The sequence below is a fragment of the Rutilus rutilus genome (genome assembly GCF_951802725.1).
Source record: "Rutilus rutilus genome assembly, chromosome: 1".
NCBI lineage: Eukaryota > Metazoa > Chordata > Actinopteri > Cypriniformes > Leuciscidae > Rutilus > Rutilus rutilus.
The window spans coordinates 31,085,403-31,100,917 of record NC_140209.1 but is presented as its reverse complement, the minus strand read 5'-3'; the positions used below and the strand labels follow the sequence as shown (position 1 = coordinate 31,100,917).

At 36.8% G+C, this 15,515-nt stretch overlaps 1 protein-coding gene across 1 annotated transcript in view; it reads left to right on the top strand.

Annotated features, from left to right (window-relative positions):
* Positions 1–15,515, top strand: part of LOC311304591 (uncharacterized protein) — a gene marked incomplete at its 5' end in the record, with an annotated part of 52,662 nt that overhangs the window by 18,790 nt on the left and 18,357 nt on the right. The window contains 3 exons of the mRNA XM_084431709.1: positions 2,725–3,198; positions 5,062–5,484; positions 6,216–6,762. Coding sequence (XP_084287835.1) covers positions 2,725–3,198; positions 5,062–5,484; positions 6,216–6,696 — 1,378 coding nt within the window. The 3' untranslated portion in view covers positions 6,697–6,762. The remainder of the gene's footprint in view (positions 1–2,724; positions 3,199–5,061; positions 5,485–6,215; positions 6,763–15,515) is intronic.

Genomic DNA, 15,515 nt, shown 5'->3' with positions numbered 1-15,515 from the left:
GTTTTGTGTTTTGGACATCCGCGACATAACAGTGGATTATTTACCAAGAATAGCTCACAGAAAAGTACACATGGGCTCATTCCAAAGAAAACATCCTAAGGTAAAAGATGATATAGAGTTTGTGGCTGATTTTAGCTGAGAGCACCTGTAATCGATGTAGAAATGAGAAGTTTGTCTTTGTTTTTTCACAGAATCATATTTTACTGCCCGATTATTTTGGAGATAATGTGAATTATGATGTTAAAACAATAAAACAAACTACACAGTCACATTTCTGAGAATGAGAGCTTTCTTTTGATATATGTTTTTTCTGTTTTGTGAGATACATAAAAAATATATATTCATATTTACATTTCTGCATCGCCATTTTGGGGGAGGAGCGATTTTGTGACGATCGTTTTTTAAAGCTTTATATTAATTATTTTTGTTCCATATACACACATATCATTATATTCTGTGTAAAGATGAGATTTTAAGGTTTAAAATGATACTATATATGGGGTGATAGTATCTCCAGAAACATTAAAAAAAAAAAAAAAAATGTATTGCATGAACAACATTTACAGAACATGAACAAAAAAATAAAATAAAATTACAAAAAAGTACATAAATAAAAATAAAGATGCCAGGGTTAAAGATACACAAACACACAATACAAAAATTTTATGAAAACAAAACTAAATAGACCAAACAAACAATAAAAGGCTTTGACATTTCACAAAATCTGAAAAGTATTCAACAAATACATGGTTTTAACAGCTTTTTTGTTTGTACTGTCCTTAATGGAAACCATATAATTTTCTAATTCTTTCAATAGCACAGAAAAAAAAGGTTTCTGATTAGTAAATTTACATCGATGAATATGAAACTTAACTAAAATAATCAAAAATTAATAATATACTCTTCCTTTTCCAGACTCTTTTCATATGGGAAAAAAGCAAATATAACATGTTCGTATAGCAAAAGAAAATTAAATCCAAATTTGTTATTTATAAATTTAGAAACTTCCCACCACAACCTTTTGGTGTATTGACAGTGCCAAAAAATATGAGGTACAGTTTCTGGTTGCAAATAACAAAATGAACAATTTACATCTATGTCTTTTTTAAATTTGGATAGAAAATGTTTAGCAGGATAAAATGTATGCAGTATCTTAAATGAAATTTCCTTGACCTTATTTGTAATCATATATTTATTAGGTAACAACCAGACCTTACTCCAATTAATATTTCCAATAAACCCTGACCAATAGGAAATGACATATGGTTTACTGACTAGCTCTTTTTGAAAAAGGGAGCATATAGCCTTATTATTTTTGCTTGTCGAAAAACAAACTTTACCACAAATCGTATCAACTAGATGCAATAAAGACATACGTTTAGAGTATGAAATACCTCTACATAAAGAGACAATACCCGAAGAGATAGCGTATCTCCAGAAACATAAAAAAAAAAAGTTTAAATATAATGACATAGCTCTATTGCCCGCCCACGGGCAATCAGAGTGGAAGAGGTTAAGGCAGGGGCAAACAATCTTAAACACATATAAATATCCATATAAATAATACTTGCGTTTGGTGCTGAGCAAGAGTGTGTGTGTGTGTGTGTGTGTGTGTGTGTGTGTGTATGTGTGTGTGTGTGTCTCTCTCTCTCTCTCTCTCTCTCTCTCTGCTCGGTGCGTGATTCGTGAGCTTGAAGTGTTCTTCGAGTTCTTCCAGAGGGCGCGTCGTTCGCTGGAAGTTTAAAAGGTTTACTTGAAAGTAAAGTTGCCGAAAATCAAGAAGATGTTGTCTCATCCAAAGGACAGGAAAAAGAGCGGACAGCGAAGAAGGAATGAGTGAAAATGAGCGATTGTCATCGTCCTTTAAGGATAAATCAGTCCACACCTATTTTGGCTGAAATGATCAATAGTAGTTAGGAACGTTTAGCGGGAGAGAGTTTCTCCGTCTCCTTCTGACAGCCTAATCTGCATGTGTAATGATGTCAGAATTGGTCATTTTTACTCCAAAGGATGGTAAAAATAGTATTATACATTGTATTGTAACACTAAACATCGTAATTAAGGCGTAACAAGAGGAATATTTCGATACCAAGAAAGATATGGCTGGAAGAAGCAGAGAAACATTCTTACACTTATAAACACTTCGAGTTTAACTAACACAACTAGAAAGTTGTAACTAGGCTAATATAAGCTGGGGACATTCATACACACAGGAATATATCATAGACATTTTGGGATGACTTAATTATGAGTTAAATGGAAAGAATGTCTGTGTATTTTGGGTGCGTTTCTCCAGTTTCCAAGACACATTTTCTTTCGTTCCTGGCGTGAGAGGGAAGTTGAGTTGATTCAGATCTTTATGAAGCTCACGAAGGTGTTTCTGTTCAGCCTCTGCCAGGACACTAAAGTGACAATGGGGGCAATTTGATCCAGACTCATTGGCGCTAGGCCTGTGATTTACATGAAGTCCAAAAAGGTTAAAAGCTTTCTGAAGCTTAGAACTGAATCGGTCATCGTGATTCAGTCCTGACGCTACACTATATCCTGTATATGGACCTTGGGAAAAAGTGGAATAAATGTCATTAGAGTATGTCTTCATGTATAAATGTTACTTTTATGTTTCTTATTATCAGAATAATTGTTTTTGTGCACTCTATAGTTGATTTCTAAATGCTGTATGTTGTCATAAATTAACCAGATTTTTATTTCTCTGTATTTGATCAGGTTTAGGTTCTATGATGATGATGATGATGCTGATGATGATGATGAAGAAATGAAGAAGTCTGCAGTGAAATTCCTGCTGAATCTCAGTGTTGCTGCTGTAGAAAATGTCACAGTTACAGGAACAAGATTCTCTACTCTGCTGTCGTCTGTGTGCAGTTACAAAACCTTCCCTTTTGATCAAGAGTGGGATGATTATTATAATCCTGATGAACAGAGTGATTTCCTGCTGGATCTTTACTCACATGTGAAGAACTATGAGACTCAAACAGGCAGGAGTTTCCTTCCAGCATTACAGTCAGTTTTCCAGTCACCTGATGTCTGGATCATAGATCTCTCACAGAGAAAGACCTCCGTCCTCCTGGAAGTGCTGAAACTCCAGACAGAGAAGAAACCAGTAGAGCTGAGAGGATGTTCAGAGGAAGAGAGTGAAGTGAAGAGTTTCCTTCAGTGTCTGTCCTACATCTCACAGCTGAGGTACCTGAACTTACATGCTTTTGATTGTTGATTTAAGGCGAGACACGGCAGGCAAAAACATTGTATTTTTTTTCACTGGTAAATTTTGAGAGTTTTGGATATTTGTTTTCAATAACATGTCTTCTTTCAGACTCGTGGTGAAAAAAAGTGCGAAATACACATTTAGGTCTTTATTTTGCTAAACTTTGTCTGTTTGCGTCTGTAGATTTCTCATAAATTCAACAAAAGTTGGCGTTGTAAATCATTCCGCTGCTCCGCGATCGCTGTCTGCACACTGTCATCACATACACCTTTAGAAAGCTCTCTGTCTCCTGTACAATGTTGTCGGATCCAAATATGGTAATTTCCTTTTTATCAGCAACCAATTGTGAAAGTAAAAGGGGGGATTTAACTCTAAATGTGCAATCTCATTGGCTGATATAATTCTTTAAAGCCCGTTTTCTCAAAATGACTTTTCTCTCATTCTCCAAGTCCAAAATCTCCACTTCAGTAGCACCTATATACACCAAACTTTCCAGTCTTGTACCTAGTTATATTATGAAGACATTTACAGAGGGATTTGTAAATATATTATTCCTAGCTTGATTTATATAACATTTTATTTAAGAAAACATGGTGAAAATAATTTTTCAGGCTATTGACAACAGTATATTCTGATTTACAGGATAACAAAAGTAGATATCCATAAATTCCTCTGTATTTTTTTTCCATCTAATATGTGAACACAATGAAAAATTAATTTTGAACCTGGCTTTATCCAATCCTCAGATTTTGTTTTTTAAAATATATGCAAATTAGCGCATATTTAATTAGATAATGCATAATTTGCATATTTAAAAATTTAATTACAGAAAACTTGTAATACATTTTTTTCTCATCTTAAAGTAGGTAATCAACTGGGAAAGTTTCATGGTGATATCTGCTAGTTAAAAATTTTACCCTATTCACCTATAGTGTTTCGCCTTAACTCTCAGAGACCCAGACATTGATATTCATGATGTAATTTTATTTTTTTCATCATTAAACATGTTGTAGGAAGGCATTTATAAGAAAAGTTATTTTGTTTATGGTTGTTTTGGATTTGGGTGTAATTTGGAAAAACACTGCTAATTTACTATGTTGATTTTTAATACAGCAAGTGAAAGTTTGGGATTCACAACACAATTCAATGCACACATCTATATATGAAATACTATATTACAGTCAGTAAGGACAAATTCAGTCCTTAAAAAGTTGAGAAATTTGACTATTTAAAACTAAGAACTATGTAAAAAAAAACTGCAATAAAAAAAATCAAGTTGAACAAAATAAAAGGTAAAGAATCTGTCCACGACTGTTGAACCAAATAGCGTCTTTCTCCTTTTGTCACTTACATTCAGAAAGTACATTTTTCTCCATTATTGTTTGGTTTTAGCAGTTTTTTCCATTGTCTGGTATAATCAAAATAATAGAAATGCTCTCCTCTGAATATAACTGTAGGCTGTGTAATGTAGTAAATTAATACAAATCATTGAGATATTAACAACTTTACAAAGCATAGAAAATAGATGAAATGATTTGGAGTAGTTTATATATGATAAATTGAATAGAGTCCATTGTTTTGCTGAGCTTAGAAAAATAGTCTCAAATGTAAGTTGATCATTTCAGGACACATAATGTTGTAAATATATTTGGGGAAAAATGTATTCATTATAAAGTGTAAATTACAGTATTGAATGACTTATGTGCTTTTTCAAGTGTTTACAACAATGTGAGCTGAAAACAACACATTATTTTAATTTGTATTATTTAGTCAAGTCATAGCTATAATAAGTTCTGTGATATTTCTGTTTATTCACATTTCTCATTTCTATTTTGTTACAGATTCTCTAATCTGAATGAAAGTGTTCAAAGCAGATTTCTTCTGAGACTCTTGATTAAAGCAGCAGAGACTGAGACACAGACAGGAGAGCAGAAGCTGAACCTGTTATCATCAGTCTGCACCTACACATCTTTTCCTTATCAATGGACTAACAGAATTAAGCAGAGTGATTTCCTGCTGGATCTTTGCTCACATGTGAAGAACTATGAGACTCAAACAGGCAGGAGTTTCCTTCCAGCATTACAGTCAGTTTTCCAGTTACCTGATGTCTGGATCATAGATCTCTCACAGAGAAAGACCTCCGTCCTCCTGGAAGTGCTGAAACTCCAGACAAAGAAGAAACCAGTAGAGCTGAGAGGATGTTCAGAGGAAGAGAGTGAAATGAAGAGTTTCCTTCAGTGTCTGTCCTACATCTCACAGCTGAGGTACCTGAACTTTTGGCTATTCACTTACTGTACCTACTTCTCCATCAGTTTCACTTCACTGTATTTTGAATCTGTTTGAATCTGCGCACATTTTATGCCTTTAAGCTCAATTTTAAAAGTCAACAAAACTATAACAGATTTACATTATATACAGTACAAGATTGTAAAAGTAACCAAACATTTTTCTTTCAATGAAATGAATATACTATACTTTAGTTTAATAATAGCGATGGCACAACAGGGCAAAATAAAAGATTAGATAGGTTTACATTTATTATACATTTTTCCAATATGTTCAGACTTTATTCATGTTTAGACTTTATTCAAGCTGTAAAACTATGAATGTAAAACTAAATGTATATCTTGCAGCACAGGGTGAAGTCAGTATGTACATTAACAACAATTTGGGACAAATGTAATCGAATTAAAAACTATGTTCAGTGGTGCGGCAGGATTATGAACAGTGTTGTATCTGTGAGCGCGGACAGACGTTGAGTGACTCTGCCGGTGTTCGTACACTCATAGAAAACAATGTGTTTCAATTTTAAAGACCCATTGCTGCACTTCTCATTCAGTGTGTGTGTGTGTGTGTGAGAGACCCCTTTCAGAGTTCTGTGAAATGTCTATTCATATGTGCCGACTGGACCAATCAGACACATAATTATTCATTATATTTTATTAGTAAATATTATGCTAAACATACAACATTTTAAATTTTCTTTTGGAAACAGGTTTGTCTATATGAATATCAGTGATGAAGTGCAGTTTCTTCTGAGACTCTTGATTAAAGCAGCAGAGACTGAGACACAGACAGGAGAGCAGAAGCTGAACCTGTTATCATCAGTCTGCACCTACACATCTTTTCCTTATCAAGAGACCTACACATCTTTTCCTTATCAAAAGACTGACAGAATTAAACAGAGTGATTTCCTGCTGGATCTTTACTCACATGTGAAGAACTATGAGACTCAAACAGGCAGGAGTTTCCTTCCAGCATTACAGTCAGTTTTCCAGTCACCTGATGTCTGGATCATAGATCTCTCACAGAGAAAGACCTCCGTCCTCCTGGAAGTGCTGAAACTCCAGACAAAGAAGAAACCAGTAGAGCTGAGAGGATGTTCAGAGGAAGAGAGTGAAATGAAGAGTTTCCTTCAGTGTCTGTCCTACATCTCACAGCTGAGGTACCTAAACTTACATGCTTTTGATTGTTGATTTAACTCTGGGAGACCCAGACATTGATATTCATGATGTTATTTAATTTTTTTCATCATTAAACATGTAAGGGATAATCCATGTAGAGGATTGGATTATCCGCTTCGCGTCGGGTGGTTCTTCGCCTCTACGTCGTGCATTAAAATCCTGTAATGCATGGCTAGCCGTGGATTATCCCGCTTATACCTTGGTTATTTGCCAAGTTAACAGTGTAATGTTTAAACAGACGGGTAAAAATGACGGTTATTTTCTTAAGTTACGGCTCGTTAGTTCTAGCACTCCGTCCGCTTTAAATAAAGTAGAGCCATCGGATTGCTTTTATTTGAATGAATTATCACATTTATTTAAATTCATTATTAAAAGAGAGAGACAGAGAACTGAAAGAGAAGGGAGAGAGAGAGAGAGAGAGAGAGAGAGAGAGAGAGAGAGATGTGTGCGCGAGTTACCTGTGTGCGTCTTTTCTTTAAGTCAGTCCCCTCGTTGCTTAAAGGTCCCATGACATGAAATTTTCACTTTCTGAGGTTTTTTAACATTACTATGAGTTCCCCTAGCCTGTATATGGTCCCCAAGTTTCTAGAAATTTCAATCGTTGTAAATCGAGCTTTTGCTATCTTTCTCTGCCTTTGAGAAAATGGAGGCTCATACGCGCTGATCTTGAATCTCCTCTTTATGACATCATAAGGAGAAAATGTTACCTCCCCTGTCTCTGCTTTGCCCGCCCAGAGAATATTTTCCGCCCATGAGAAAATGCGATAGGAAGTAGGAACGCGCACGCGCGATTTTAGTTTGTCCACGAGAGATATTATGGCTTTTGAGCGAGCGAAGCATAACAATTGCTCAATAATTGGATGTACAAATGAACACTGAAGGGTCAATACAGAGCTGGGCTTGCTGAACGTCTGAAACTAAAGTCTGGATCACTCTCTTTGGCTCAGCTACACACCTCGGACAAGTAAGTCAACAAATTATATATAAGTGTGTTGCTTTACTGTTTATGGTTACCTAGCTTGTTACACGTAGAATGTGGCTGTCACATTAGCTATGCAGTTACTTGTGCTAATGTAAAGGTAGACAGCATCAAGTTACACACACTGTAACGCGAGTGTTGTACATTTCTTTGTTATTTGGATAACCGTTTTCCTGTTGGTTATATGGTGCGCGCGATATCCGCATTTCAAGATCGCAGAGCTTGATGTAATTGTAATAAGATAAATACAGACGTTAGAGATCTTTCATTAAAAGGCAACAGTAGGTTAGCGTTAGCTACATGATAATTTTTTTTTTTTTTTTGTACTCAATTTTTATTGTCTTGTTGGATAACAATATCAAGGAGGTATTGTGACAATACAGAGATACATAGCAATACATTCACCACCCTCCCTCCCACCCACCCACCCACCCCTACCGCATGGGATACAACATAACTATCAGTGTAGCACAGTCAGTGTTATAGAACAGTCCACTTAGTGGCTTCCTAGTAAAATGTCCTGAACTCTGGCAATTCCATTGCTCCATGTTTGTATAGTCCGAGGTGTAGCGCCGTTGATCTTGGCAGAAGAAAGTTCAAGAAAAAGAATCTCTAAAAAAGTATTCAGCCAATGCTTATGGGCTAAGTTGTGGGGTGGAACCCAAACTTGAACAATGATTTTCTTGGCTGCTGTGAGACCAGCTAGCCAAATTTTTCTAGATCTTTCATTCATGTCTTCAAGTTTAGAGTCATCATTGAGAAGGTGTAAAACAGGGTCCATAGGGAGCTGAATATCAATCAGATCAGACAATGATTGTAACACCTTGTTCCAAAAGTCACAAATCTTAGGGCAGTCCCACATTATATGCATAAAAGTTCCCAAAGCATTTTGTGAGCACAAAGTACAGAATGGATGAGGAGCATGACCAATTAAGTGTCTGATTCTAGGAGTAAGATATGCCCTATGAGATATCTTCATATGAATAAACTGATGATTTGGATTATGAGAGGAGGTACATATATTATCCCAGCTTGTGTTCCAGTCTATTTCTCTACTTCTGAGTGCCATTGAGCGATCCCAAGCTAACGTACTAGGTTTAGGAGATAAATATGATAGGAACCTGGCATACAGAAAAGAGACGACACTTTTTGGGGCGACCTGTATCCAGCCGACTACTGGATGTTCCTTCATCTCTGAGCCCCATACAACTTTGTGTGCTTTGAGAGCTGACCTAAGTCTGAAGTAAAAGAATAAGGAATGTCTAGGGATACCATAAAGTGAAACCAAGTCATTAAAGCTTAGTAAGGAGTCTTCACCATTCAAGTCTCCAATGGCCCATATACCCTTCTCTGCCCATACATCATGAATGAATGGCTTGTTTCCAGATAATAACTTGTTATTACGCCATACAGGGGATGATTTATGCCATTTTGATGTAAGACCCACTAATCTCTCAGCTTGTCTAATGATCTGAAGCATGTATGTCAATACTGGGCCATACCTCAATGTACAATGGTTAATGGAGAGACCAGAAAAAAGAAAATCCCTAAGCCTAATGGGAGCAACTATGTCTTGTTCTATTGTCTTCCATGGTGATATACAGTTTGGATCCAACCACTGCTTTATTGGACGCAAGATAAATGACCAATGATAGTATTTAAAGTTGGGGAGTGCCCAGCCTCCTTCTAGTCTGTTATGCTGTAGTGTGGTCCGTTTAATACGTGGTCGCCTTCCACTCCATATGTATTTTGTGAGTAGAGAGTCAACCTTGGACCAGTAATCCTTCGGCGGAGATAGTGGTAGCATAGAGGAGATAAAATTAATGCGTGGTAATATATTCATTTTCACCACTGCTATGCGAGACGGGACAGATGCAGGGAGAGCAGACCATCTTTTAGTATCCTCCTCGACCTTCCTCAAAACATTTGTGTAGTTTAATTTAGTTAAGGCTGTAATAGATGTTTGAATTAACACTCCTAGATATTTGACCTCTTTGGTAATTGCAATATTAGTAGGTAAAACTAACTGACTTCTATCCCTGTTAACTAACATCAAAGCAGATTTAGAGAGATTAATTTTAAAACCGGATAGTGTACCAAACATATTTAATGTTTTAATAGTGTTGGGAAGAGAATTCTGTACATCTGACATATAGATTAATGTATCATCTGCATACATTGACACTTTGTGAGTAGAAGTGCCAATGTGAATAGGAGAAATAGTTATACTGTTACGAATATACTGCGCTAGAGGTTCTATGGAAAGATTAAAGATCAAAGGGGACACAGGACAGCCCTGTCTTGTACCACGGTTTATAGTAAACAAATTTGAAATGACACCTCCTATACAGACTCTAGCAGAAGGGTTCGCGTATAGCACCTGAATCATTTTAATAAACTTAGGACCAAACTTGAATTCTTTAAGGACACGCCATAAGTACTGCCACTCAAGCCTATCAAAGGCCTTCTCTGCGTCAAGAAAGAGAAGGCCACAAGAAGAGGGGATTTTCTGCGCTTCACCTAAAATGTGAATTAGTCGCCTAATATTGTCTGCAGCCAAACGGCCCTTCATAAATCCTGTTTGGTCAGGATGTATTAAATCTGGCAATACTGACTCTAGTCTGCGAGCTAATACACGGGAATACATTTTTAGGTCAGCATTAATAAGTGATATTGGCCGGTAACTTGCACAGTCAGAGGGGTCTTTGTCCGCTTTGGGGATAACTGATATAAGAGCAGTGTTAAGGTCTTTGTGGAAATGCCCTTGTTCGATAGCGAAGTTTATAGAATCCAGCCAGAAAGGACCTAAAAACTCCCACAAAACTGAATAAAGCTCAACCGGCAAACCATCGAGGCCTGGGGAGCGCCCTCTCTTCATACTTTTTAGCGCTAATTGTAATTCCTCTAATGAGATAGGTAAGTCAAGATGTTCTGCATCCTCTATGGAAAGAGTAGGAAGCTTCAAGTTGGAAAAGAAATGTGTATAATCGTTCTCAGAGGGCTGACAATCGCTAGAGTACAGTTTTGCAAAAAAGGATGCGAATGCCTCATTTATATCTAGAGTAGTTGTCACCGTTTCTCCTTGATCTTTTTTGATGTACTCTATTGATCGGCTCTTCTCCTGACGTTTCAGAGTAAGGGCAAGAAGATGACTTGGACGGCTACCTTGCGAATAATATTTGTGCTTAGTAACGTGCATTAAATACTCTACTCTATGCCGTAACAGATTGTTCAGTTCAGCTTGATGTGTCTTCAATTGAGATTCCATGTCTTTACTATAATTCCTTTTAAGTTGACTTTCTAATCGTTCACATTTTTTTTCTAAATCTGAAATCTGACGTAGTCTATTATGCTTATTGTGACATGAAAATCTGATTGCATTGTTCCTGAGGAATCCCTTTATGGAGGCCCATAAGAACATTGGGTTCTCTACACTGCCCTTATTAATGTCTATGAATTCGCTAAGTTCAAGTTTTAGTTGATTAAGGAAGCTTTCATTCTGTAGTAATGAGGAATTAAACCTCCACCTAGAAGACTTATTGTTTCTGATATCTCCAAAACTAAATGTTGCTTCAATAGGGTTATGATCTGAGATGTGTCTAGAAAGAAGATTTATTGAAGAAGATGTAGAAATCAATTCACTAGAAATAAGTAGGTAATCTATCCTAGAAAAGGACTTATGGCTTGAAGAGTAGAATGTGTAATCTCTTGATGAAGGATTATGTAGTCTCCAAAGATCCACCAAATTAAGGTCCTTTGCTAAATTTCCTAAAGCCTTAGAAGAGGTTATCTGAGTGCGAGTAGCGACAGCAGCAGACCTGTCTAGGATGTTGTCAAAAACTGTATTCATGTCTGCCCCAATAACCAGGTGGTACTCATCTAAAGTTAACAACTCTTTTGTAATGTTCTGAAAAAATGTACAGTCAAAGACGGCTGGGGCATAAATACTAATAAAGGCTACTTTCCTTCCTTCAATAGAGGCACAACAGAATGCTAGCCTTCCTGAAGCATCTGAGCTTACTTTAATTATGTTTATAGTCAAATTACGTCTCATTAACACAGCTACCCCCTTGGTGCTACTACCATCTGATGAGGCAGCTACCATTTTATACCTCCTGTTTTGTAGTCTTAAAGTATCATTAGGTTTAAGGTGGGTTTCTTGCAATAGCGCTATATCAACGTTTTTACGATGAAGAAAATCTAAGACCTTGGACCTTTTGAATGGGGAGTTGAGCCCTCTCACATTAAATGACATAACATTGTATCTATCCATTGTTCCTATTGAGGTATGCCAAAAACAAACTGTGAGTGATAAGGTTAAAGTAAACTGCCGATGTGTATATTGAAATAAGAGAATTTACTGTCATGAAACACTCGCCTGTGCTAAAACATATCAATCCCATGCGGAAAAAACCCCTGAACAGCCCTCCCCTCTCCCCCTCCCTCCCCCCCCGCCCCCGTTTTCATCTGTGAGAACCACGAAGCGATGTCTAACAATGAACCTATGCCTATTAGCCCCTAACTGGGACTGCTTCCACTGTTTCCATAACTGAAACACATTTGTAGAAGTAACCTTGGTTCACGAGATAAAGGAAAATACAAAACGGAAGATAACCGCGCTGATGGGTAAACTGCTTTACATTACACCCAGTCCACAGGCTACTATTTAGCGCCCCCGATGCGGAATGATAAAACACTGCATACTTAAAAAAAATAAATAATAAATATAGCTGCGAGCAGCGATTGCGGGCCCAAGCCGGTGGCACCGCCACCCCGGTGCCTTTAGTTACCTAAAGGCACCGGGGATGGCGGTGCCACCGGCTTTGGCCCTCCATCGCTGCTCGCAGCTATATTTATATATATATATATATATATATACACACACACACACACACATATATATATATATATATATACTTATATATATATATATATATATATATATATATATATATATATATATATATAAATATAAGACAGAAAATTTTACTTGTCTTACCTTATTCTGATTTTATGATACACCCAAAATATTCCACAACAAATCCTTTAAATTTAATGTAAAAATAAAAACGAAAGTAAGCAGTGTTGGTCTCACGTAACCCTCTCATTAGAATCAAAATGTTTCAATATTTGCGATGTATTTGGATGCTAAACTATTCTTTATTATAGGCTTTGTACTTCACTCGTGTTCCAATATCGATGGAAAAAATCATCCTCTTCACACGCGCAAAAATGTTCTTGGAAACATCACAGTGGAGCTCTGCTTACTGTGAATGGTACAGATTGTACTACTGACTATTTAAACAGAGCAGTGTAATTCGTTTATGTTAGGTTGACTATTTTTATTATTATATTGTATTAGGGCTATAATGAACAGGCTGTGATGTCAAGATTGCAATTCTGGAATGTGTGTGTGTGTGTGACGCGGTTGCGGTTGAACAGTGGACACAAAAACATAAATAAAATGTTTTAGTTAATTCCTACATCCATAGGAATAAATTGAAAATGCTCGCTCTACTCCGCACCATTATCAATGTCTGTGCGGACGTCTGTATTTTACTAGTATATAGTATACTATAGTTAGCGATTTAAAAGCGCTCAGTGGTGTCACACGTCGATTAACCGGTGGGAAAATGTTATCACAGTCACATCCCTAATATATTTATATATAAATACAATAGGCCTGCCTGAAAGAGAATTTTACTTGCCCGACCAGAGTATAGCCTGATTAGAACGTCAATAACAAAAAAATAACTTGGGAATCACTAAAACGAGAGATTATTCTAATTTCATTACATTCATTTTAAGTTGCAATCATCAGTTAATAATAAATGTATTACTGATCAATGGTAACAGGGTTGCACTGCTGAGGCTCATGCTGCTTTTCCAGGAGAATTGTAAACAAATGAGCGCAGCACACAAAAAAGCAACCCAGTTAACAACATACTGACTATAAAAATGACAAATATGGAGTTTTTATATATTTTATAACATATGATAGAGTTAAGCAACCTCACTTGACGAGTAGGCAACTATTTCCTGAATACAATCACGATTGAAACTGTGACATTGATTTCATACAACAGGTTAATAAACAGTTACAATTAAGTCACTTACATTTTAGATGCAATATTGACTGTTTTTGTTCTGTTTCAGCAGCAAAAATAGTTAAACAAAGATCACAGCAACTTGTTTTCTCATTACTGAATGATTCAGCATTTTGAAACGAATCACTTGACTCAAAGATTCAATGGTCAATCCATAAACATCTGTCTCAATCATGAATGACTCAGTCATTGGAACGAATCATTTGAACGAATGAATCAATGACTCGCTCATTAAGATGGTCGCCTGGCGACACCTAATGGCGGTTTAGTGTTATGTTTAAAAGTATCATTCTTTCCAACGTGCACCATTATCAATGTCCGTGCGGACGTCCGTTTTTTTACTTTCACTTTTATATTAGCGATTTAAAAGCACCCACTCGTGTCACACGTCGATTAACCGGTGGGAAAATATCCTCAGACACATACCTAATAAATGTATATTTAAATACAATATTGGCCTACCTGGTAAAAAGTTTTATATACTATTTTGATGTCCTTTTGGACACAAGAGGGCAGTATAGCCCTATGTTTGCTTTTTTGTTGAACCAAATAGCACTAAATAGCCTGTTTTTAACTTTTTCATTCTTCTTGAATTGCAAAAACAGAATAAAATGGGTTTAGTTGTGATATTTGTATACTTTTATATAGAAATAAATGGTATATAATTACATTTTTAGAAGATTTTTAGTGTTTCCTTTTTGGACATTAATCCCTCGCCATAGCAAAACCGTTTGAGATATTTATTATCCATTCACAACTTAGCATATTTAATGTAGTTTCATCATGTTGAAAAAGTTTGGTACGAATAAAATAAATAGTTTAAGAGGAGTGGCTAAAAATTCAGAGGCTGATTTTGCAAAAAAAATCACATTCAGACCAAAATATCTGACTTCCTGATGGCCAGAGCTATTGAATGTAAACTAGAAAGTTGTCCGGCTTGATGAGAACAATATAAAAACTATTTTTTCTTTACTGTAGTTAAAACTAACCCCCCCACTTTTGTCTAAAGCATGTTGAAAGTGACACACTTCCTGCTGCCAGTTGGTGGCGCTATAACTTTGACTCACAATAGCTACATCCATCTGATCGGCCTCTTACCACGAACACACTGCTGAAGTTTCATCAAGATCAGTTAATGTATGCAGAAGTTATTCCACTTCCGTGTTTCTCTTTTCTCGCCATAAATTCGATTCCTCGCCACAGCCAAACCGTTCGAGATATCAAAAATCCGTCCGCAATTTAGCATCCTCAAAGTCTTGACTACATGCACACCGAGTTTGAAGGGGACACGGTGAATTTTCTAGGAGGAGTATTTCACATTCCACAGCAAGCGTTTTCCAAACAACCCATAATAGCCGACTTCCTGTTGGGCTGGCGTAAAACTTGACCGGGGTAAAGTTGTTCGGCCCGATGAGATCTATATGTGTACCGAGTTTCATATTAATTCATGCGAGCGTGTTTGATATATGGATCAAGTTTTAGAACCCCGTTCAAGGGGGCGCTGTTGAGCCCCCCAGCCACGCCCGGGTACCAGCTTCAGCCCGGCCCTGATGGCCGTGGGTTTTGACCTGTGTGCAAAGTTTCAAGAGTTTTTGAGCACGTTAAGGACCCCAAAAGCCCCTGAAACCTTGATTAACAATATAAAAGCAAGAGTCAAATCCCCCCCTCCCCTCACACACACAGAGACACAGAGAGAGGGAGAGAAAATTCTTCAGAAAATCCACATTCAAACCAAAATATCTCTC